The sequence below is a fragment of the Drosophila innubila genome, assembly GCF_004354385.1.
Source record: "Drosophila innubila isolate TH190305 chromosome 3R unlocalized genomic scaffold, UK_Dinn_1.0 2_E_3R, whole genome shotgun sequence".
NCBI lineage: Eukaryota > Metazoa > Arthropoda > Insecta > Diptera > Drosophilidae > Drosophila > Drosophila innubila.
This window is the reverse complement of record NW_022995380.1, coordinates 3,527,578-3,550,911: the sequence shown is the minus strand read 5'-3', so window position 1 is coordinate 3,550,911 and position 23,334 is coordinate 3,527,578. Positions and strand designations below refer to the sequence as shown.

At 36.5% G+C, this 23,334-nt stretch overlaps 6 protein-coding genes across 9 annotated transcripts; 2 read left to right on the top strand and 4 right to left on the bottom strand.

Moving 5' to 3' along the window:
• Positions 1 to 285: 285 nt before the first annotated feature.
• Positions 286 to 7,207, bottom strand: LOC117791172 (ras-like GTP-binding protein RhoL). 2 transcript variants are annotated; one of them, XM_034630850.1, is made up of 3 exons: positions 6,990 to 7,207; positions 1,280 to 1,526; positions 286 to 1,089 (listed from the first exon to the last, which is right to left on the bottom strand). In XM_034630850.1, the coding sequence occupies exons 2-3, from the start codon at positions 1,511 to 1,513 to the stop codon at positions 766 to 768; spliced, it is 558 nt and encodes a 185-aa protein (XP_034486741.1). In that variant the 5' UTR covers positions 1,514 to 1,526; positions 6,990 to 7,207; the 3' UTR covers positions 286 to 765. The 2 variants fall into 2 exon arrangements, with proteins under 2 accessions (XP_034486741.1, XP_034486742.1); XM_034630851.1 differs by having other exon boundaries at positions 7,042 to 7,207.
• Positions 7,208 to 9,653: 2,446 nt separating this feature from the next.
• LOC117789932 (SAP domain-containing ribonucleoprotein) lies at positions 9,654 to 11,000 on the top strand. The gene is made up of 2 exons (XM_034629141.1): positions 9,654 to 9,778; positions 9,842 to 11,000. Exons 1-2 carry the CDS (start codon positions 9,749 to 9,751, stop codon positions 10,847 to 10,849), a joined length of 1,038 nt encoding a protein of 345 aa, XP_034485032.1. The 5' UTR covers positions 9,654 to 9,748; the 3' UTR covers positions 10,850 to 11,000.
• A 530-nt stretch (positions 11,001 to 11,530) lies between these two features.
• LOC117789931 (glycine-rich RNA-binding protein 8) lies at positions 11,531 to 17,015 on the bottom strand. Of its 2 annotated transcripts, XM_034629138.1 has the most exons (5): positions 16,775 to 16,926; positions 15,991 to 16,591; positions 14,566 to 14,701; positions 12,035 to 13,205; positions 11,531 to 11,967 (listed from the first exon to the last, which is right to left on the bottom strand). In XM_034629138.1, the coding sequence occupies exons 2-5, from the start codon at positions 16,578 to 16,580 to the stop codon at positions 11,912 to 11,914; spliced, it is 1,953 nt and encodes a 650-aa protein (XP_034485029.1). In that variant the 5' UTR covers positions 16,581 to 16,591; positions 16,775 to 16,926; the 3' UTR covers positions 11,531 to 11,911. The 2 variants fall into 2 exon arrangements, with proteins under 2 accessions (XP_034485029.1, XP_034485030.1); XM_034629139.1 differs by lacking the exons at positions 11,531 to 11,967; positions 14,566 to 14,701 and having other exon boundaries at positions 12,957 to 13,205; positions 16,775 to 17,015.
• Positions 17,016 to 18,064: 1,049 nt separating this feature from the next.
• On the bottom strand, positions 18,065 to 20,812 carry LOC117792224 (ras-like protein 1). Of its 2 annotated transcripts, none has more exons than XM_034632276.1 (4): positions 20,544 to 20,812; positions 19,833 to 20,163; positions 19,511 to 19,767; positions 18,065 to 19,432 (listed from the first exon to the last, which is right to left on the bottom strand). In XM_034632276.1, exons 2-4 carry the CDS (start codon positions 19,969 to 19,971, stop codon positions 19,259 to 19,261), a joined length of 570 nt encoding a protein of 189 aa, XP_034488167.1. In that variant the 5' UTR covers positions 19,972 to 20,163; positions 20,544 to 20,812; the 3' UTR covers positions 18,065 to 19,258. The 2 variants fall into 2 exon arrangements, with proteins under 2 accessions (XP_034488167.1, XP_034488168.1); XM_034632277.1 differs by having other exon boundaries at positions 20,562 to 20,812.
• Positions 20,813 to 20,818: 6 nt separating this feature from the next.
• Positions 20,819 to 22,433, top strand: LOC117792221. The gene is made up of 2 exons (XM_034632274.1): positions 20,819 to 20,966; positions 21,020 to 22,433. Exons 1-2 carry the CDS (start codon positions 20,937 to 20,939, stop codon positions 22,196 to 22,198), a joined length of 1,209 nt encoding a protein of 402 aa, XP_034488165.1. The 5' UTR covers positions 20,819 to 20,936; the 3' UTR covers positions 22,199 to 22,433.
• On the bottom strand, positions 22,204 to 23,241 carry LOC117792223 (39S ribosomal protein L47, mitochondrial). The gene is made up of 3 exons (XM_034632275.1): positions 23,107 to 23,241; positions 22,473 to 23,030; positions 22,204 to 22,400 (listed from the first exon to the last, which is right to left on the bottom strand). The coding sequence occupies exons 1-3, from the start codon at positions 23,208 to 23,210 to the stop codon at positions 22,250 to 22,252; spliced, it is 813 nt and encodes a 270-aa protein (XP_034488166.1). The 5' UTR covers positions 23,211 to 23,241; the 3' UTR covers positions 22,204 to 22,249.
• Between the last annotated feature and the right edge of the window lie 93 nt (positions 23,242 to 23,334).

Sequence of the window (23,334 nt, the reverse complement as noted above, 5' to 3'; positions counted from 1 at the left end):
TCTGGCAAGTCGTACCAATTTAGGTAAATAAAAAATATTTTAATTTGTTTAATTTTTCTAAATTTTGAAGCAAGCATTTATTTAATTATTGCAGAGTTTTGACGACTTTCTGAGATTTTTTTAAAAAACCATCTCACGTTTAGTGTGGATTCAAGCGTACAGTCTTTTATGTCTAAAAAAAAATACTAGCACGAGCTGACATGCCATATCACTTTTCGATATTTATGAACGAGCGAGACAAACTTATCGAAATATTCAAATAGGCATTTTAAAATGAAAGAACCAGGTTTATTGATTTTTATTATTTCACTCAGTTTAATTTCAGAGACTAAAAAGCTGTTTTGGTATGTGTACAACTGCAGTCCCTTCCTTTTCCCACATTACAGAAAATTACAATAAGAATTTTAATGACGTTTACTGCATACAGGGTATATTGTAAGAAGCACTCCCGACGGCAGCATTTGCATGTTTTGGCGTAAATATTTATACATACAGACTATTTTCGCATTTAAATTCAAATAATTACATGTAGTGTTGAAATTTTAAATAAAAATGCACTTTGGTGGCATACAAAACAGATTTCACACAACTTAAACTTAAAATTACAACTTATCGTTACATTTTCTACACACTGTGAAACAAGCGAATCTAACGCCCAAATCAGACATTTACATATGTTTATATATATGTACATATATGTATATATATATATGCATAATACAATTACGTATAATAACAATATTCAACATTAAGCATATGACTTAATTAAAGTATTCTGCACGAGGGAGGCTTCGATCTTGGCTTCCTCTCCACCGCTCGCACTGCCTCCTCGAACACCTGCTGTAAATTGATCTTCTTCTTTGCCGAGCACTCGACAAAATTGTGGGCATGTATCTCTTTGCGCAATCGTCGTCCCTCCTGTGTAGTTACAAATTTCTCTGAATTTGGTATGCGCAAATCCAGTTTGGTTCCCACCAGAATCACGGGCACATTGGTACCAAAGTGACGAATCTCCGGCCACCATTTGCTCTTGATGTTCTCGAATGAGGTGCGACTGCTGATGGAATAGCACAACAGGAAGCAGTTCGTCTGCAATAAAAGAAATATATAAGTATAAATATTGGTATGGCTATATCGATTAGTTTAACATGGACAGTTTAAGGTACCTTATAAAAATGATTAATACAAATCAATACTTTTAAGAAATAAAATAAATAAATGTCCTATGTCCATTTTTATGTAATCATCGTTTTTTAAACGCGTATATAGTAATACTTACATTTGGATAGCTCAATGGGCGCAACCTCTCGTAGTCCTCTTGACCAGCCGTGTCCCAAAGCGTCAGATTGTACTCGTTATCATCAACAGTTATATTGCAGGCATGGTTATCAAATACAGTTGGTATATACTCCTCAGGAAATTCGTTTTGTGTGTATGTTATCAGTAGGCAGGTCTTGCCCACCATGCCATCACCAACGATGGTTATCTTAAGAGGGCGCAGACTCTTCGACATTATGCAAAGCCAACTGCAAATTGTAAAGATAAAGAAAGTGAAAATGAGGCGTGAATATCGACATATGTATGTATTTGAGTTTGTTGCATTGCATTGCACCATTTGGTGGCATATGTTGAAGCGACATGCGTTGTTTATCTTGCCACACCCACATCCCATTGCAACCGGAAATTTCCTGTCTGCCTGTGTGTGTGTATGCGTGTGTGCATGTGTGGGCGCATTTCCTTTAAATTCGCAAGCCATGCATTTAGCTTAACATAGCCAGCGACTGTTATCAACTGCGCACTGTTAACACTTGAACTTCAAAACTTATAATCTAATCGGCAACCAGTTGATAAAATAAAAAAAAGTCCGGCAAAAAAGCTTCACCGTTTTCATTACTAAGTGAAATTGCAAATTGCAAAAGCTTTTATCAGAGCGAGACAGTATTACCAACACTCAATCAATTCAATTAAAAGTTTTACGACAACAACCGAACAAAACCAGAATACAATGCTTGAATTGATTCTGTGAAATTCATTAAGCATTATTTTGCCTAAAGTTTGTTTTGTCAAACTTATATAAGTTAATGCACTTTCACCAGCTAAACATAATTTCGTCTAATAAATGTTTCTTTTTTAATTAAAACTGGTTTTCTTTCTGTCACCGTCAACCAAAAACGAGTTGTTGACCCAAAACTTGAACTAGATTTCCCTACAGCATCTCATATCCACACTGTTAACATAATCTTACAAATCGAGACTTTGCTTAATTTGCACTTCAGTTACAGTTACAGAGTCTGAATGATTCTCGTTCTGGAATTCGCAGAAAACTCATACGAATTCTGGGAAACAGAAATCTCGCGGTGTGACTCATTCAAAATGATTGTCAGTCAATTATAATTAAAAGTATAAACACACTCAGTGTATGTACAATAATACGTAAAAAACTGTGCCTATGTTCATAGGAGTATTCTTTGAGGTTTTTGATGACGATCTAATTCTAGTGACTCATGCAAGGGCTCCAAGCAAATCAACCTACAAATCATGCGGTTAACGGACTGCATTCACATTTACATCCATAGCTCACCAACCGGTTATTGTTGACATATTTAAATATGTTGATCATCGTTTACCGTTTGCGTTTGGGTTCATTAAATATTCTTAATGTTTGCTTAAAAATGTTAAGTTTTCAAATTAGTTTTTATATACATACTTAAATATTAATTCCAAAACTCCTGACAAATATAAAACAACTTTTTTAGTTACATTTGTTTTATTTGTAACTTTTTTTTAAAGTTAAAAGAAATTTAATAGTAATGTAATTAATTATTAATCATAATTAGATACATTTTTGAAACATGTTGCATGCTACACAAAGCAAAGGTCCAGAACTTTAATTGCAGCATTTCTTTGATATTGATATTGTTTTTTGGCGCCATGATCTTGACGCTGATCTCTGAGTTCGCTGTCGTTGCCAACCCGCTACACAATTAAGCCTAATTGCTGTACACGAACCCCAACGGAGGTTAAGTGCTCTCTTTGTAGTTTCGTTATTCTTTTTTTTTTTTTTGCATAATAAACATGTGTTTTCTGCTATTCTGCGAGCAAATATCTGCCGTCTGAAATTTAATTTTTAGGATGACTTTTTGAGTTATATTTTGCTTAAATTATGTCTAAATGTCTAACTTTGAGTATAAGTACAGATAAGTATCATTGAGATGGGATATTTGGAATATTCATTGACAAATTGAATAAAGTTATCAGTGCTGCCAGAATTTGACATTTAAAAACGCTAGATTTAGAATAAGTAATATAAAGAAAAGAGGTAAGAGAAATTTAAAAAAGGCTAAGCATAATTTTGTTTTAATTTATAAAATTTATAATAAATTTAAACCTTCTCTAAATTGATTTCAAAATTGATTTCTCAACAGAAAACATTAGTAAGCTGACATTTACATGATGAAGCTAACATTATGCTGTAGATTAACATTATCTCATTGAATAAGTGCATTCTATGTTAACAGCATAATGTTAGTTGTTCATTGTTAATCATTGAGAAAATCATCATTTGTTCTAGTAAATGTAGCTCATTGAATAATCCATAATTCCAGCTAGTGGAAATTCCACTCAAGTGTTTTCCGATTTCTGACCATTCCAAATTTTTGGCAAATTGCTTAATCAACTGCTTATAAAAATAGAAATGCTTATAGACTTTGCCGAGCACATCCAGGTAACATACACATATACATATTTGCCTGTGTGTGAGTGTATTGTAGTTTATAAAGTAAATTATTTGCACTGCAGTCACTAAAACAGCGCCCACATTTGCTTTATTTATAATAATTTAAAAAGCGTCGAACAAGAAAGCACAAAGAAAAAAAACCAATTAAAAGCAAAACAACAGCAAAATGTTGTTTATTTATTTTTGTTGGTATTGTTGTTGCTACTAGTACTTAATGGTTGGATGGCTGCCCGCTTGGCTAGCATTAAAGTTTGTTTAGAATTTGGAACTCTTGCCGACCGAAAAACAAAAAAAAAAGAACATTAGGACCGTTACAAATCTGTTGTGTGATCATTAATGACCAGCTGTTGTAGTGTATTAAATACATTCTGTATGATATACGGAAACAGTCTATCAACAGCTGACGCAAATTGTACGTATTGTAATTAATACACATAATAAATTATTTAAACATAAAATATACTACATAATTGTTTGTATGCATATACTTAAAATGCCTTCTTTGTTATCAATGCAGAGAGAAGGGTGATAAAGAAGAAGAAGGGGGAGGGGGGGCTGATGAAGGGGCTGTGTTGGCCTCTTGTAAACTTTACATATCAAGTTTCGCCTTTGTTGATACGAATATTGTCGTAATATTCTTGGAACACTTGCTTGCCACATTCACACTCTTTGCATTGCCAATGCTTTCGCTTTCGCTCTCGCTCTCACTCTTATTCTCTCTTTATCTCTCTCACTCACTCTGTCACTCTGACTCTCTTTGCCTTCCGTCAGTCTGATCAAGCTTTTAAAAGGCTCTTTGAATTATATTTTGCTACAATTCTTGAGACATTCTTAAGAAACTGCTGCCGACTTCTTTGTGCCTTTATCAGTCACTTGTAATCGCATTGTGCATCATAAGTATTATACACCACAATTATTACTACCACTACTCTGGTTGTCGTAATATTTCTCTATATATATAGCTTTGTAAATAAAAATAAACTAGAGTCAACTTTGTGACCACCTCAGCTGTTTTGATTCATTGGCGGTTTTAAATTGAATTTCCATTATAGCAAATGAAATCATTTATGCATACAGTCGAGTCTGGATATAGAAAACAGCTTAAAATAGTGAAAAACTACTTCACTATTTACAGCAATCTAAAACCTCTAAGTTTTGAACACAAATTTAAAAGCATCTTTGTATATTTTACAGATTCTCATAGGCTATTGCTGAAATCTTTAAGGTAAGGGTTTCTAAACAAAGATATTTAGATTCATTCCTAGAATATATCCCTCATTCACTATAGACGTTGTGCACTGTATCTGTAGCCAATCGGTAATGATCTTATCTACTTTTATAAAACTTGATACAGCAGCTTCTTTTTGTCTATAGCCATGACCAAATTGGCTGATAGGGTTATCTATACAGTGGTACACGTATATTACAAAACTGTCAATAGGTCGATTAATTTTGAGAACCCTTGTAGTTAAATGTGCAATAATAAATACATCAAGGCTCAGGTTAGCGACCTCTTACTTATCGGCGAATTCGCTTTAACGACGAAAAGTTTTTAGGTCCATATGGGCTTTAAATATCGCAAAAATTTTTAATCTTAAAAAAGCAACTGAAAAAATTTGTCGAAATAACAACAACGCACTTTATTTGGCAAACTTTTTACATTTTTGCTATTATGATTATAAAGATAAGAATTTTTCTGAAAATGTTGAAGATATTATAAAAAAAAAAACGTTTTAATAAAGCTTAAGCAGTCAACATTAGACAAGATTTAAAATGTAGACATTTCAATAAAAATCTCAAAATAAATAGCTGATATTTAAATTGTTTAGTAAAAACTATTAAAAATAAAAAATACATTTGTTTTAGAACTTGAGACCAATCTAATTTATGACTAAAATCCAGGATGAAAATATGATATTTGTTTTCAGCTTATATAGTATATCCGAACCCTATGTAGGCCGCTAATCGGGTCATAGGTGTATTATTTTTCGAGTTATGATGGAAATTCTATATTCTATTCATATATTTGAGCTTGAAATTCAAGTAAATAGTAAATCTTCTTTCAGAAGAATTCTATTCATACATAAGTGCGAGAACAGTTGGTCTTCTAAGTGCCCCTATATCGCGTATGGCAACCAAATAGAAGTTTGTTATTCATTTTTGCTCAGCAAATGTTAGTTATGTACAATGTACATATGTATATTTTGTTTTATGATTTCTCGCATGTGTTTTCGTATTTAATAAACTGATTAGATAAGCTACACACACACACACACACACACAAGTACACAGGTATTCTAGTACATATATACCTGCCATATAAAGAAATCAACTTGAAAACGCGATAAGTGCAACTATAAAGCTCGTTAACCGTTAGACTGACTATATGTACATAGTATAAATATATTCAGATTGTTGCGATTTGGTTACGGGTTTGTTCGGGTTACGGGTTACGGGATATGGGCTACGGGTAACGGTATTTGCGAGGCACGCGCTGTCAATTAGTTTAATTAATTGAGGTCATAAATATATGGCAATAGGTTGCACTAAATTGATTTGTAATTTGATTATAGTGGGATCACTACGTCCAGGGGAGTCGAACTTTGAAGGTTTCCTGTGATAGCACAGACATACTCCAACCCCACTACCTCCTCCACCACCCATTCTTTTGGTTTGGCCTTTAATGGTCATGCTGCCATATAATTGTTGTTAACTAAAAATGGTAACGGGCCTAAAAGGTGCGCGCAGCCAGAGAGCCAAGTGTGGGAGACAAAGCAAGCTAGAGACATAGAAACACAGTGAGAGAGGCAGTGGAAGAGTGAAAGAGAGTAAGAGAGCAGTTATACTCGTAATCAAAAAGCTGGTTGGCATTCCAGAGCCATTGGACGGGCGTGAACGCCATACGAAAGTGACTCAGGTGATAAAGAGGTGATCACGCTAACGATTTCAGCGATACAAAATACGAAACAAAATAAAAATATTTAAGAAAAAAGGGAAAATACACAATAGCCTAGAATGCAGTGAACAGGTTGCCAAGATGCTTTCTACTGATTATACTAATCATGTTTACAAAAGATACACACACTTAAATCTTTAAGATATGTACATATGCTATATGCTGTACAAGGTCACCAAGTTGATTTTATATACATGTGTATGCATATATTTTTAAATTTATCTGCTAATATTGATTTTGATTTGGCGTTTTGGGCAACTTTATGTTACGTTACGCTGGAATGTAACAAGCACGTACTTATAGATACACGTTCTTGTACTCAAACTTGCACTAGTATTCGATTTCTCACTTTATTTTAGCAACAAATCAATCGAGAGACACGTCCGTCTCTGGCGATGACGTCTTTTGATCAACGAACAAATTTGAAAACACGAAGATACACGCAACGCACGAAGACGACGAAGTTTACAGCGAACAAAGAGTTGTAACAACCGATCGCTCTGGCAGCCGTCACGGAACTGAAAATGAGTATCTGACGGATACTGCGAGTGGCCGTCCGAGCTGGGAGCAGAGCTGCACTCTAAAAAATAATTGCCTTATTTCGCTCATAAAATTCCAATTGGAAAGAATAACGTAACTTAATTTTAAAACATTTTATAAAGTTGATTTACTTATGTACATACGTAATGTATTTTTGTTAAATATTATTTTAATCAATAAAATACAATTTTATGTTAAGCATTGATCGCTTTTTCCAAATTTTTATTTTAAAATATCACTTGTTTTTATTAAAGATAAAATTAATAAACAAAATAAAATATTATACTAAATGGATATTTATTAAATATTTATATGTTTAAATTTCAAACATATTTATTTTTATTTTTTTTAATTAATAAAACAAAATATACTTATGCTAACAATTATAGTATGTCGCTATAAACTTAACTGTTTCCCTTACCTTCTCTGGCTTTTTCACTCTTTCTCTCCCGCTCTCTCACGCGTTCTCTCTTAAGTGGGACGCCTGTTTGTCTCTAAAACGACGTTCCTTCTGATAAGACCAGTTGCAACCATTTTGCAGTTTTTCTCGTAATGTAAAGGCTTTATTTAATATTATAATAAGTACATAAGTATTTATATATATATATGTCTGTAGTAATGTATGTATGCATTTTGTACGAACAATTCTTATTACGGAAAATTACTCACAGTGCTTGAAATTCCTTTAATATAAGCACGCAAGTGATTTATTTATTATTATATTAATAATATTAAGACGCAAAGGCCAAGCTAGAATTTTAAAAACAAACCAGTTGTGTAAGCCGAGCATAAAAATTGTTTTAAATTTGTAGAAGTAATATGGATTTGTTTCACAAGATAGATTTTATAATGTGGACTTTATACTGAAGAGATAATTGTTAGCCATGTAAACCATTGACCAAATTGAACAACGACTTAAATCCACTTGCGTAATCCCGTAAAGAGAACGTAAGCGCAGCTGTCGTTGCCAATTAATCAACGACATGACCGCGCTTGTCATCGTTCTATGCGTGCCCGTTAAGTAGTTGTAACTGTAATTAAAGCTCCCTCCCCCACCGTATAAGGCTAAAGAATGACCAAAGTAATGGGTATGTGAGTACATTACGAGAATATTAGGCATTAATTAAAATTACAGCTGAATGCACTGCACACGCCTTAAAGGGCGACAAACAATTTTAAATGCTGGCGGACAAAAGGTTAATGCGTAGGCCGGAAAAATTATAAATAAATATATTAAATATGAATGAGCTGCACTGCCAATTAGGGGCAGCACTTATGCGCCATATGAGCAACATATGTGCACAGCATTAAGTGAGAGAGAGGGTGAAAGAGACTGAGAGAGAGCGAGATACAGACAGGTGCAGGTGCACTTCAAAGACAATGCAATTCACTCGAGAGCAGTTCAAGGTCGAAAAGAAAATTATCTGGCGCTTAGTGCTCCACATCTCTCAGCGATGCTTTCGTTTATTCAAAACAAAATATCAGTTTTTTATTTTAGTATCATCAGAGAAAGGAGAAGCCAGAATCAGGCTAAAAGATAATATTGCATGCATTTCCCGTTTCCGGTCGGATTTTTGTTGTACTGTGGGTCGTGTGTGGATTTCACGGATGGTGCTGCGTGCTGCTTGTTTGCTATTTCTGTACAGCACTCATATTTTATATCTTATCTTGAGTACAGCCAGCGTAGGGGTGAGTGTTATTAGTAGCAATGGAGTGACAAAAACAAATATTATGCGCTCTTTCATACAGCTCTTTAAAAAATGACAATAACTTGCACAACATATTTCTATTTTTATTTATGCATACTACGGAGAGTTGGAAGTTTAAATTTTACCGCGCACTTTGCGATTTACAACACTCAAATCATAACATAACAGTTCAGAGCTTATCCGAGTTTACTTCAATTTCAATTAAAAAAAAAACTTTAATTTTGATTAAAGAACTTAAGAATTTAATGAATGTAAATAATTTATAATATATAAATTTATTTAATTTATAAAATAAAGGTAATCATCTTATTGAATGTTGGGTGCTCGCCATCCCTTGTTTTTTTTTTTTTTTTTTTTTAATAAATAGTATATATATTGAATTAAAATTTTATAACAATATAGAAAACTTGTTTTATGTATGCCATTCCTTGTAAATTCTAAATTTAAATCAAACGTCCGAAATTTCTAAACATTTTGTATTCGAAAATGGGATAGGATATTTTCCGGAAATCAAGGTTGCCACACTGTTTTTCGAAGAGCCAGAGCTGTAACACCTTATTCTTTAGTATTTAATACAATTTGCATATATCAAGACTTAATTTGTGGAGAAAACTAATTTATTTTAAACGAATTGCAGGCCAAATAATAATTCATTAATATGCTATATTTGTATATCAGTTTAAAATCATCTCTCTTTTTCAAATTGAACAACTCTATTTACTGCAAGACACAGGGCTGCATTATCGATATAAATTTTTAGAAAAAATTGTTGTGTATTGTATTTCTATAAAACAAATATCAATAAAAATGCCAGAAAGCGATGTTACCAAAATGAAGGTGAGTAATAAGCACATAATAAATGAGTCTGCAAACTACCCACGCTATAAATTTTATAATCAGGTTGCCGATCTGAAGCGCGAGCTGAAGATGCGTGGCTTGCCATTGAACGGCAATAAAAATGAGCTACAGGACCGGCTGCAGACGGCATTGCTTGAGGGTGACATTTCGCTGGAGGATAGCGCAATAGCCGACGCCATTGCGGACGGAATAGACGACGATGTCTCGCTGACCGATGAGGACGAGCACAAATTGTTGGGCGATGATCATGAGGATTTGTTGCTGAAAAGTCCCGTAAGCACGCCGACGGCTTCAACTGCAACATTGCCAGAGTTATTGAAGGCGACTGCTGCATCGACGCAATCGAAGCCGGAAGAAACAATTGCATCGCCACCAGCTAAAAAGGTTGTGCTAAAACGCAACAACTCGCAGCAACATTTGACGACGCTGGCCACAACACCAACAACCACATCGAAGGAGAATGCAGCACCCAAAGCAGAAGCCAGTAATCCAGCCTCGGATGCGGAGGAGAAAACGACAAAGACACAACGCAAACCCATTGTTGTTGGAGGCACTGAGGCGGATGACAAAGATGCCACAAAGGGAGCCAGCAAGAAGCTAGTCGAGCTGAGCACCAAGGAGCGCTTGGAGCTGCGTGCCAAAAAATTTGGCATTACAGTTGATGCGAATGCTTCAGCCGCTGCTGCTGCTACGACGACTGCTGCTTCTCCCGTGGTCAACAAGTCGTCAAGTGCATCGATAAAAGCCAACAATGGCAACAAGGAAACTGATGAACAGCAAAAAGAAGCATTAAAACGACGTGCCGAACGTTTTGGCTGTGTGGTGCCAGAAAAGAATGCAAGAACAACGTCAACAGCCGTTGACGAGAAGCTCCAAAAACGCAAAGAACGATTCGGTGGTGCTGCCTCAACTGATGTTGCTGCTGTCCCGGCTGCTGCTGCCGCTGCCACCACCGAATCTAAGGGTCAAGGTGACTGGGCTGAGAAGGCACGTGCTCGTCTAGAGCGATTCAAAGCTACTCCAGCGGCTGCTCCTGAAACCGCAAAGTAAATAAGAGCATTTCCATCTACCAGAACCCCTGATCAACATCCACGCACATATATATTATTATGCTCGGACTCTTTTGTATTTAAGCCACTATTAACCACCAATAATGCGATTAGCCGTTAAGCTAAAGTTAATAACTATAATTTCGATGTCAGATGTCGTTGTTTTATTTGGGTGTCAACCGAGTTTTCAATTTTATTCGGCATATGAAAGAATATGTCCAAATTATCAGCTATGTTAGTATTTAACAGTTGTTTTTTTGAGTTGCAAGTATATTGATTTAATGAATATCCTCTTCGAAACGTTTGATCATTTTTTAAGAACGGACTGCAGATTTCCAGAAAAATTTGAAAAGTCCTGTCAGCCGAAAATCAGGCTATTTTGAATATGGTACCTCATACGAATTCAGACAGTATTTAAGGAATTGCAAAAAAAAAAAATAAAACAATTTTAGGAGTCCAATATAAGGACGAAAAAAGGAAAAACAAAAATTGGAAGACAAAAATTAGAAGAAGCAATTCGTTCGCCGGGTGCGTTAAATTTAAAGGAAAATCAAAAATATGTTTATTAAAAATCGCACTAATTTTAATAAATTATTTTTGATTTCGATTTTCTTAATTTTTGTCTTCTCAATTTTTTTTTTCTTAATTTTGTATTGCCCGGAGCAAGAAATTTAAGGGACCCTATTTTCTGAATTATTTTATTGATTCTCTTCATTTAAATACAGGACAGTGGAGGCTAGTGCGAATACCCCGCAAATTTTGTCTTTTTTGCATTTTATAAATTTCATTCAATCACTTAAAAATAACATAAATTGCGTCGTCTGGATTTTGGAAAGTCAGTTATTTTATGATACTTTTTATGAGTAGTGTAAATACAAGTGTGTATAAAAATTAAACAATTATATATGTTTGGAGTTACTACAACTAAAAACCGCTTGAACTGCCTCGCCGCTGCTTTGATGTGGGTAAAATCTAAGCCGTTGGTCATGTCATCTACATGTTAATTATATCGGTTCATTGGCTGGATATACGAACTGCTCAGTTAAAATCTAAGGGCTACGATTTAAAAGTATGTTACTTTAATGGTGCGACCATCAAGACGGGAACCATCCATGAGAGCTGTTGGGGAAAAGATAATACGGACGTTAGACCAATGAAAAATAACAGCAAAGTACTCGAGTCTTACCAATAGCCAATTCAGCATCACGCTCTTTGAAGAATCGAACCACGCCGAGATCATTGCCGCGGATTTCGGCAAACTTGACTTCACCAACGTCCCGGAATTTGTCGCGCAGTGTCTGCCAAGTGCAGCTCAATGGCACATTTTTGATGATAATTGTGTCGGATTTACGGGGACCGCCGCCAGCATTGCCAGCACCGCCGCCAACACCAACGTTGCCACCACCAACGCCCACGTTACCACCGCCTCCAAACATGTCCAATTGATTGCCGGAGTTGCCATAGTCATTGCCATCGAGCTGGTTGTTACCAGCATTGGAGACACCACCGGCACTGCTGTTGTACGCATTGTAGCCCACATTGCCACCGGAGACGCCACCACCGCCACTGCCAGCACTTCCACCGCCACTGTTGTAGTTGTTACCGGCACCACCATAACCTCCGCCGCCACCACCGCTGCTGTAGTTATTGGATAAGCCCACATTGCTGGCAGAGACGAGACCATCATCATTGCCGCCAGAGTTGCCTAGATTGAGGCCGAGAGTGCTGAGCGAAGAGGTCAGTAGAGGATTGGACAGAGCAGCTCCCAGGTTGCCAACTACAGCAGCCAAATTACTGGGATTCAAATTGTTTAGATTGAGTCCGCCACCACCGCTGCCAGGGTTGTTGCCCATGCTGGGCTTTGGCGCCACCGGAGAGGGTTGCACGGCTGAATTGTTGCCAAACATGACACCACTAAGGCTGCCCAAAAGGTTGCCAGCATTGGAGCCGCCTCCGACTTGACCCCCAGTGACCGCCGATAGTTGCTGGGCATTCTGCACATTGTTGAGAAGCTGCGAAGCGTTTTGGTTTCCACCGTTGGGTAAATTGTGTGCCACATCCTTGAGGGGCTCACCGTTGGGGCCCAGACCAATGCCAACACCGCCAAGTCCTTCGGGCAGCTTCAGGGCCTCATTCTTATCGGCAATACGATCCAGACGCACAGTCATGCGACGATCATAGAGCATTTGACGATCCAGCATGGAAATAGCCTGTACTGCTTCCACAGGATGATCGTATTCGACTACAGCAAAGCCACGACTGTTGCCTTCCTTATCCAGGGACAGATCCACGCTCTGCACTTTGCCGGCCAGCTTGAAAACCTGTTTGAGCTTCTTATTGTCCACCTTATAGTCCAGCTGTTGAGATAATAATTAAGGCAAAATATTAGGAAGACGCATTTGAGGTGTGACCTTTGGATTTGCTGAAATACACATTAGCATATGCAGTCAGTCAATTAATTGTTTTGACAATACAAATACAAAAATGAACAAATTTGTTTATTATTTGCAAAAATAATTGAATTCAAAAGACTCAGAGTATTGACTCTATATTTTTAATAAGTTAAATATAAGTTTTTTCTTTGTCAAAGCAATTCCTTGACCTACCGTATACAAATATATAATATAAATAAAATATATTTCACACAGATTCGACTCTGACTCCGGTGAGTGAAGGTAGCGGTCACTAGGAACAAAGGAAGTCTGAAGCAGCTCAGGATCCAGCCATGCCCAGTTGGCTAATCCAAAAGCGACGCAGGCTGGCAGTTGATCAACTGTTTCATATTTATAACCCAGATCTCTCTCAGATCTTGCACTGCAGAAAGGACACGGATATCGATGCGACATGCGACGGCAAACCAAAAATAGATACCAACCAGCCTCAAGTTTCATTTATTCTCGTTCAAAAACAACGCAACAATATTTATAAGGATCACTTGAGTATAAGGAATTTATAATAAGATAAAAATCAAGTTATTCTCACATATGATCGATGGTACAAAGATAATAGCACCTGTTGGCCTTTAGTATATAAATAAGTGCTCGCAATTATCTTTCAGAGAATTAATATAAATTTGCCCATTTATACAAAAATTTTTTATTTAGTATTTATTTTTTCGTCCCGGAATTACAATTTCGTCCATCACATCAGTTATATACCAGATCTTTGTATCAGAAATTGAATAACGGACAGAAATGACAACTTCTGTCTCAACGAGAGATTTTTAATCCAACAAATAAAAAATAATATTAGAAAATAAAATTTTTTAAAATAATTACTCATATCAAATCTAGGAATATCACAAGATTTAACAATTTTAATTAACATCAAACAGAAAAATTACCAATTAGGAGGAGCGATGTTTTGTTTTGTAAATGTTCAAAAGCGATTTCGAGTCTTGCCCAGAAATCATAAAAGGAACCGTTCAAAAGTGTTATTGGCTATATAATTGGGTTATAAATACGAAACAGAGCCCATGATGAAATTAAAACTTGTGTAGACTGAATAAAACAACTTACGTCTTACAGTACAACTAAGCGAAGAATACAGGCTAGAAAACATACATAGTAGATATACATACCTATATCCATTTTATAGGATATATATGCATATGAATAGTTGTGGTTTGGTTTGGTATAGTTTTGGTTTTTGGTTCAAATACGGGTTGTTTTTTTTTTACATACAATTATTGGAAGTTTTATAATACAATATACTCACATTAGCAACAAAAACCTTATTATGCAAAGGTCCACTTATGCCAAGACTCTCCAAAAACGAAGCAGAAAGCCCATACAAATTGTAATTCGACGAATTAAAATCATTCGACATCATGTTAAAATTATTACGCCCAGATCTAGAAAAAGAAGCCAAAAGATCCAGAGAGAAAAAATAACAAAAGCAAGAGATAAAACAAATACTCGATATCCCAAAAGAGAGCACGCATCATTTTCAACTATAGAATTAGATCCAGAACGCAGTCATTCTGTTTAAAGTTATAAAAATACATACACTACATTTTACACTAATAAAAACAAAGCTTACAAATGCCATTAACATTTAAATTGAATATTGAAAATCGTTTCCCACAGCAATTCATTTTTCAGTTAAATATTGAATCAAACTAACTTAGATGATATTATAGATAGTAAATCAGCCGATTATTGGTCAACTTTATCAACGCAAATATAAATGAATTCGGCAAGCAAAGCCTGATGCAGCCCAAATTAACTACCATACTCTTATAAGGCGTGTTTCGAATGGCGAAATTAAACAAATTCTGTGTCATTTGGATTTTGATGTCTTAAGAATGGATAGTAAAGCCGAAACATACATAACTTGACAACCTCTAGATTGAGTTGCAATCAAAATTCGGAGCAGGCCTTATAATCAAGATCAAGATCCCTTAAATATAAACGTACTCTATACACTGTCACTCAAATAATTGTTTTGTCAAAATATGTTCATATAAGCCAACGGATCTCATAATTCCTTCTCATAACTTGCCCTAAAAACCAGAAGCAATAGCTTTTATGCGCAGTGCCGAATGCCAACATTTTTTTTTTTATTATTTATACACTAAATTTAATATCGTTTGTCACAAAATTGGATATTTGAAATTTAGGGGCATGGAAAGACTTTCGTTACTAAATTATACCTCGTACTAAGCGCCAAAGTGTCCTCTAACATATTTACATAAAAAAATCAATGGGCTATGAAGAATCTTTTCTATAAACGTTGTTAAATATAATATGCCCCATTCTTACGAATGAATTTCCTGGAATTTACAATTTGCTGAAAAAATATCACCGACGTTGTACAACTAAAATAGAAGCCTCCAGAGATTGAATGAGAGCGACTGTGCATCTTTAATGGAAACTTTTCTACTCAAAGTAAAATTGTCAGCACAAAGTAGAACTGCGTCCCATATAGGATATATAAGTGTTCCAGCTGAAGTGTTAGCAAATGCTGCTGCATTAAGTAAATATCTGAATACCCTACCCAAAATAACTGTAGTTTGACGCAGAATCAGCTACAACTGGTTGTTCGGATCAGAGGAATATTCTTTATCCTCTGCGGTTCGCTAGAGACCTTAGTGTATTGAGAAATACGTTTATACAAGTAAAATATGATAAATTCACTTACATTCTGTCATCGTCACGTCGGGAGAAACCACGATCCCGGTCATCCATATGGTCGCGGCCACCACCGCCACCGTTGCCGCCGCCGCCACCACCACCACCACCGCCTCCTCCACCGCCACCACCACCGCCGGCACCATCCCGGACAATACGGCCGTATTGATCGCGCTGTTCGCCATGATCCTCCTTGACGACCAACTCACGGCCGTTCAGTTCGTAGCGATTCATTTTCTCCATTGCCTTTTGCACATTCTCTGGATCTTTGAATTCAACAATGCCGCAGCCGCGCGCCTTGCCGCTCTCGTCATGGAACAATTGTACATACTCAATGGAGCCGACAATGCGACGAAACAGATCTTTCAGCTCTTGCCAGCGGTAATCGTACGGAATGTTGGAAATATATACACGGCAATTGCGTCTCTCACGACTTCTGTCTCGTGCAATATTTTGTCCGCCGCCCACGCCCCCTCCTCCTCCGCCTACAGCATTGCCGTTATTACCATCGGCATCTGAGAATCGTGAGCCGCGTGCGCCGCGACCACGACGATCGCGCTCCTTCTCACGATTTTCGACAGCATTGGCATCCATGTTCATGTTTCTGTCTCCTGCAATATAAAACACAATCTTCAACTGATTTCCCGCACCCAAATCTAAAATCAAAATAAATTTTTCTCCTGCGGCGGCGTCATTGCAAAAAAAAAGATGGCGACTGGCGGCGTCGCCCGCATTTTATGCACAAATTGGCACTGGAAATTGTATTTCAACAAAATCTCTGCGATTATACTTACAGTGCTATTAATATATATTAGCAATATATGTTTTTATGCAGTTAAACAATATTTAATGCTTTACAACTCCAATAATCAATAAAAACAGGCAAAGCCGACGTTCTTAAGAAAAGTTATTCGACAGACTCAGAATTTCTGACTGTGGAAGGATGCCACCCGGCCCAAAGGTTGCCACCCTGCAGTGTTTCCAATCTGGCAGCATGTACCGTAGAACATTTTCTATTCCATCTGTTTTTTGCGTCGGTCAACTCAAGCCAGTGAGTTGCTGCCAGATTTTATAAGAGAGTAACCGATGGCATCTCTGTGTGAAAACCGATGCAAATATTGTGAATTTCGGTGAAAAAGTCTCGGTTAAAAAGTCCCCGTCTGACGCCCGCTTTAATATTGAAAATATAATTTTTTAAATATGTGCAGAATTTTTGAATTTAGAATTTTGTCGATTTTTTTTATATATATCTTTTTAGAACTAAGTTTGTAGCTTTTCTCCCCTCCAAAAATAAAAATTTTCATAAATTTTTTAATTTATTGATAAATGAACTAAAAATAAGTGTTCAGTGTTCAGCGTAAGCAGTGGGGGCATTCAGCAGGTAACTGTGATCACCATTTTCAACAAAATATGTCATGTTTTGGTATCGGTATCACAATATACTCGTATGTATCGTACAAATAGTGTGATACCTGATACTAATTCTATATCACGAACGATGAAAGGAGATTTATTACAAATATAGTAGGCTCATTTAATAAAATCGTATCATGTCATTCAGCAGGTACTGGTTACTGATCCATGACAAGTAAAGGAGCGATTACTGATTGAAAACCCTGCTGAATGCCCCCAGTGTTAACGTTCGTTCCGAGAGAAAACTATCGCACGCTTACGTGAATTCACTTCATCTGGTTTGCTCGTTCACCTAGTTCGTTCGTTTGTGCGAATCAGACAAATTGCGGGTACTCCAAGATTGAATTGATGTTTTTTAATCTCCGTAGATTTGGCATTCGCCTTGAACCCAGCCGGCCAGTCATAATCTTCTTTAATAATATTATAATGACCCAATAATAAATGCTAATGTTGGCTCTAGATTTTCTTCAAAATTTAAATGTTATATTACCGCAGTCGATACACACATTTATTCAATAAATTTTTGAAATTTTTAGCATTAATCTTAATTGATTCAGAACAAATCACTTATGTGCGATTTGAAAGTCGAGATCAGTATAATATTCATACTCGATTAAAATCGCTGGATTAGTACAAATAACCATCGATGAAATGTAATTTCCGTTTTTTCACTAGTAGCACCCGCTTCAAGTAATTCGGGCTTTAAATAGTACACACAATTGATTTATTTTTCTTTTTGTATGGCAAAAATGAATACAAAAAATTAAATATTATGTATGTATAAAAAGCTTAAAGCAAACTATGTATGTATGTATATGAATTGTCTGCTTTTTTACTGCAGCGATTTCTGCTATATGCATGTACAAGTATGTGTGTGTATCTCTAACTTATGCGAAACGCGTTAATCATAAATTAAAATTTTTTTAAATGTTTATGTATGTGAGCTAAGTGCTTAAAGTTTTCTTTTAATTATACATATTAATAGACACAATTTTATTTGCATTTAATTCTGGAGTAAGAATTTCGCATAGGCTACTAAACTGATTAATCTCTGTCAGTTATACATATACATAAGTAGAAATAATAAAATGTCGTTTCGTTTAAAATAACTCATACAATATTTTGTGCTATTTTTTCTTGTTGATTTTCTTTTAATTTTTTAGCACCACACAAAAATATAAGAACAGACAGTGAGCTTTTCGTTGAATTTTCAATTGTTTTTTTTTTTGTTTTTTTGTGGAAATTTCTAATGGAATTCTTTTTGTGCGTGTGTATGTGAGGAAACAAAACGGGGCTGACATAAGATTTAAATGTGTAGCTTCTCAAAATGGAAAAGCAATCAATAACACACAAATATCATATTTAACGATAATATTCAACTTTTTTTTATCGTGCTCACTGAAAACAAATGGTTATGAATACCAAATGCGCTTAAACAAGGCAGTTGTAATAGTATTTCGTAGTTATTTATACATGTACGGTAAATGTATAATTAATAATCTTAAATGGGGCTTAACATAGCATTTCAAACGACACACAATGCTGCACAAATTATTTGACATACGATAAAAACTTCAGTTGCTTAAATTAATTACAATTTTGTTCTTCCTCCCAACAATTGCACCAACCGCGCGCAAATGTGTGTGCGTGTGTGTGTTTGATTTTATGTGAGTGTATGTGTTTTTGTGCGTAATTTAAAAGCCGTAATGCAAGATACCACAAAATTATAAACTATTGAATTTGAATGCCTGTTTGCATAATGCGAACTTTAAATTTCGCGCGCACTCACATACACACACACATGCACATACACACACATATATATGCAGGACAGGCGATAATGAAAAAAACCAATGCGAATCCTCTTAGAGCATCTTACATTTAAATCTACGGTTCGGCTTATTCGTTTTGCGTCCTTTTCGTCCCTTGTTATCCTTATCCTTGCGAATTTCGCGTACCAATGTGTAAAATGCATCATCAACACCCATGCGCGTCTTGGCGGATGTTTCAATGTATGGAATGCCATATTGTTTGGCCACCTTCCGATGATGACGGTGTGTAAAAATGGAATAGTTATATCATTTTTATAATTTAAGCATAACTACACAAATGCCTACCTCTCTTGCTTGCTCGTTCTGCACGTTCCATGAGGGCAGATCACATTTGTTTCCCACTAGCACCATTGGCACCTCTTCGGCATCCTTGACACGTTTGATTTGCTCGCGGTATGTGCCAATATCTTCAAAGGATTTAGCACTGTTTACCGCAAACACAAGTAGAAAACCTTCACCGGTGCGCATATACTGATCACGCATGGCTGAATACTCCTCTTGACCGGCGGTATCTAGAATGTCCAGCAAGCATGTTTCACCATCTAAAAAAAAAACAATCAATTTTGGTTGAGTTTTTCGTAATTATAACGATTGATTAAAAACGTACCTATAACAACTTGCTTTCGATATGAGTCCTCGATTGTGGGATCGTACTCATCCACAAAATGATTTTGGATAAGTTGTATGGTTAGTGCTGATTTGCCAACACCACCTGCACCAACAACAACTAGCTTGTATTCCGTCATTTGTCTTCCTTCGTTTTGTTAGCCGTAGTGCTTTTCGATGTTTACAACTGCAGTCAGTCTATGTATTATGAACGGGAGTATGTGTGTGTGTGTGCGGTTGTAGGTGTGCGTTGCGTGCGTGTGTATTAGTGTGCGTGTTCCTCGCCCTACTCAAAATGAGAGCTGCAATTGTTGGGGTTGGGGCTACGGCGACTGCAAAAGAGTGAAATTGTACATAAATTATTATTAATTAAAAATGATTAAAATAAATTAAGTTCGTAATTAGGTATAAATTAATGTGAGTCACAATCACTTTGGATAGGCTCTGCCTTTTATAAATTTTCTTCGCCGCTCACACACACATTTATAGATATATTATTTGCACACACGCATACACTGAAAAAAAAGAGATGACAGTGACTCAAGCGTTGCATGGCCTATTATGCACCAATTCAGTAAATCACACAATTTAAATACAAGAAGTAACAAACACTTCTATTTTGTAAATAAATAAGGTTTGCCGTTTTGCTGGCATGTAATTTGTAGATCAAGCTTATATCTATGTTCATATGAATACATGTACATATGTGTACGTATGTATGCTGCCGGACCTTCTTTGTTACTGTCGCTTCAATTGGCTCCTCCTTGTTTTTTTCTTCCTTCTTACGTCAATATAAACGTTACGAGTTTAACTTTTAGCATATGCACAATCTAACACTATTGCGTTTTTGCCAGCTACAAGTGTGATAATAATATATATTTGTTTTATATTTAATTTACGAGTTTATTATGTTTTTTCGTAGAAAGAATTTTTTCTTTGCCGTATTTGTAAGTATTGGTTAATTTCGGGTGTCAGCGGCTATTTTACAGCACTACCACAGAGCTGAAATAAAAATAGTTGAAGTCGAAAAGTTATCGATAATTAAAGCAAAAACAAAAACAAATCAACAAATGAACGAACGAAGCGTGCTATTTCCAAATACAAAATGCTAAATAAATTGGAATTTAATAATTTGGTAAGCTAATACTGTTGTTAAATATACCCATTATAACAATTATTTGCCAACAGGTTATAACCAACAAAAAAACCATACAACAAGCACGCTCTCAGACAATTGCGAAGGTGGTGCAAAAGTTGCGCAAAGTAAAGGATGCGTTGGCCAAGAAACCCGATAATGAAGTAAATAAGGCACGTCAACGCAAAAATGTTGAATATATTGCACAACTAAAGTCACTCAAAAGCGTAGATATAATGCGTTCACTGCTGCTGAAGGATGAAAAGAAGCACAATGCAATTTTAACCAATGGCCGCGCCACACCTGATGAAGTTGTCATTGCCATGTTGGGCCTTAACAAAGTTATGCAGGGCTTGGTTGCCAAGTTTCAAGAGACCTTGAATTTGAGCAGTGATCCCAATGCCAATTGGCGTGAGGAGATATTGCAAACGAGCAAGCGTCGCCTGAAATTAGAACGTACCGAAGAAAAACGGCGTAAACGTAAGGAACTCAAAGAACTGAAATTACAGTCGCGCAAGCGCTTAGAGTGGCTCGAACAAAATAAACCAGAGGGCGAATTAGATGAAAAGGAAACCCCCGAGTCTGAGACAAAGATAACTACGACAAATGCTGTCGTTTGCCTAGTTGAGAAAGTGAATAAAACTGCTAAACCACCAGTGAAAGTGGATACAATTTCAAGTAATGATAAACCCAAAAAAAGCGATAAAGTTCCAAAAGCGCAAAATTCACAGGAACCCAAAGGCAAACGTGTACAAAACAAACAAAAGGTACAAGAGAAATCAAATAAATCAGAACCGGAAGTCAAATATGAGCCCATGAAACCTAAAGAAGAGGAAAAGGAAAGACCTACACATGTTGTCGATCCATTCTTCATTACAGAATCGGGACAACCATATCTATCGACAGCTGTTGTTATGTCGGATGATAATAATGACACGGATAATGACGAATATCAACCGGAACAAAAAAGACGCAAACCAATGACCAATCGCCAAGAATATAGACAGGAAAATAGTAGAACACGAATCACCGAGAGGCCAATTTTAACAAATTTCAAAGGCAAGAAAACAAAGTTTGCTGAGGACGGCAGCGCTGCAGAAACGACTTCACCTTTCGCATCTCCTGCTGCTGAAAGTAGCGAAGCAGGCATGCATCCATCGTGGATTGCTAAACAGAGACTTAAACCAAAAATAGCATCATTTGCGGGCACTAAAATTAAATTTGACGATTAGATTTTATGTTAAAGTTACGTTTATTTTAAGTGTGACCAAGAAATGGCAATTTTAGACGTCCACCTTGGGTACGAAATGACCACGAGTTTTATCATTGCTCAGCAGCTTGTCGACGTCGACATCTGGGAATTTGCGTTTCAACATCTGCAAGTCAATGTTGGGATTGCGTCGCAGCATCATCATAACCTCATTGCGTGAGCGACTAAAATAAATAGAATGTTAATAAACAATGCAATTCAAATTAGTTTTTTGTATTATTTTAAAGTTTACTCACTTTTTGGCCTTGCGCTTAACATTGTACAGCTTCTCCCGGTATTGCAGAAGGAATTTATGCACAGCGCGTCCGCCGTAACTCAAATGCCGCGATTTAATCCACTTTGTATTCATGTAAGGCGGCAACGCGTGCTCGCAAGTTTTGTATGTGGATCGCAAGCCAAATGCATTATGCACCTGTTTCTTTGGACGTTCACCTGTCTCACCGGTTTCGAGCAGATGATAAGCCTTGTTGCGCTCCCGGACAACAGTTTCCAGGTTCTCCATTGAGATTTTCACCTTATCGATACGTTCAGGATTTGGAAATATTTCCATTTTGTCGTTGCATTCGTGTTCCATAGTAAACAGCATGTTTCGTTCCTTTAACAATACGTACCACAACTGGTGCAGCTCCTTATTGGATTTAATTCGCAGCTCATCGGTTTTCCAGGCACGCCCAACTTTTACCTCGTTCTCGGTCCAATGCTTGGGATCATCAAAAAACTCCATAAGTCTTTCCTGCCGCATTGGGCTTGTTGTGTGCATGCCGCATTTTAAAAGACCTCCGACAGCTGCCGGGCTGTGTATTATATAAACAAAACACGAGCGAATGAAGTAAATATTGTGGAAGCTTTAATTTAAGTTATTTAACTGACCTCCATGCCGTCAAATGGTTGTGTGACGTTGCTAGCACATTTCTAAACGTGACTGCTCCCACAGTTTTAGCCAAGCTTAAACATTTAATTAATGTTGAGGACATTTTTCCAATTGTAGACAGGCACAGCAGCTGTCCAGAGCACTGCTGCCAACTTAGCTATTTTACAGCTAGATCTGGCTATTTTCAGAATTCGTTTGCTAGAAAAATCTAATAATTTCTATTAGCT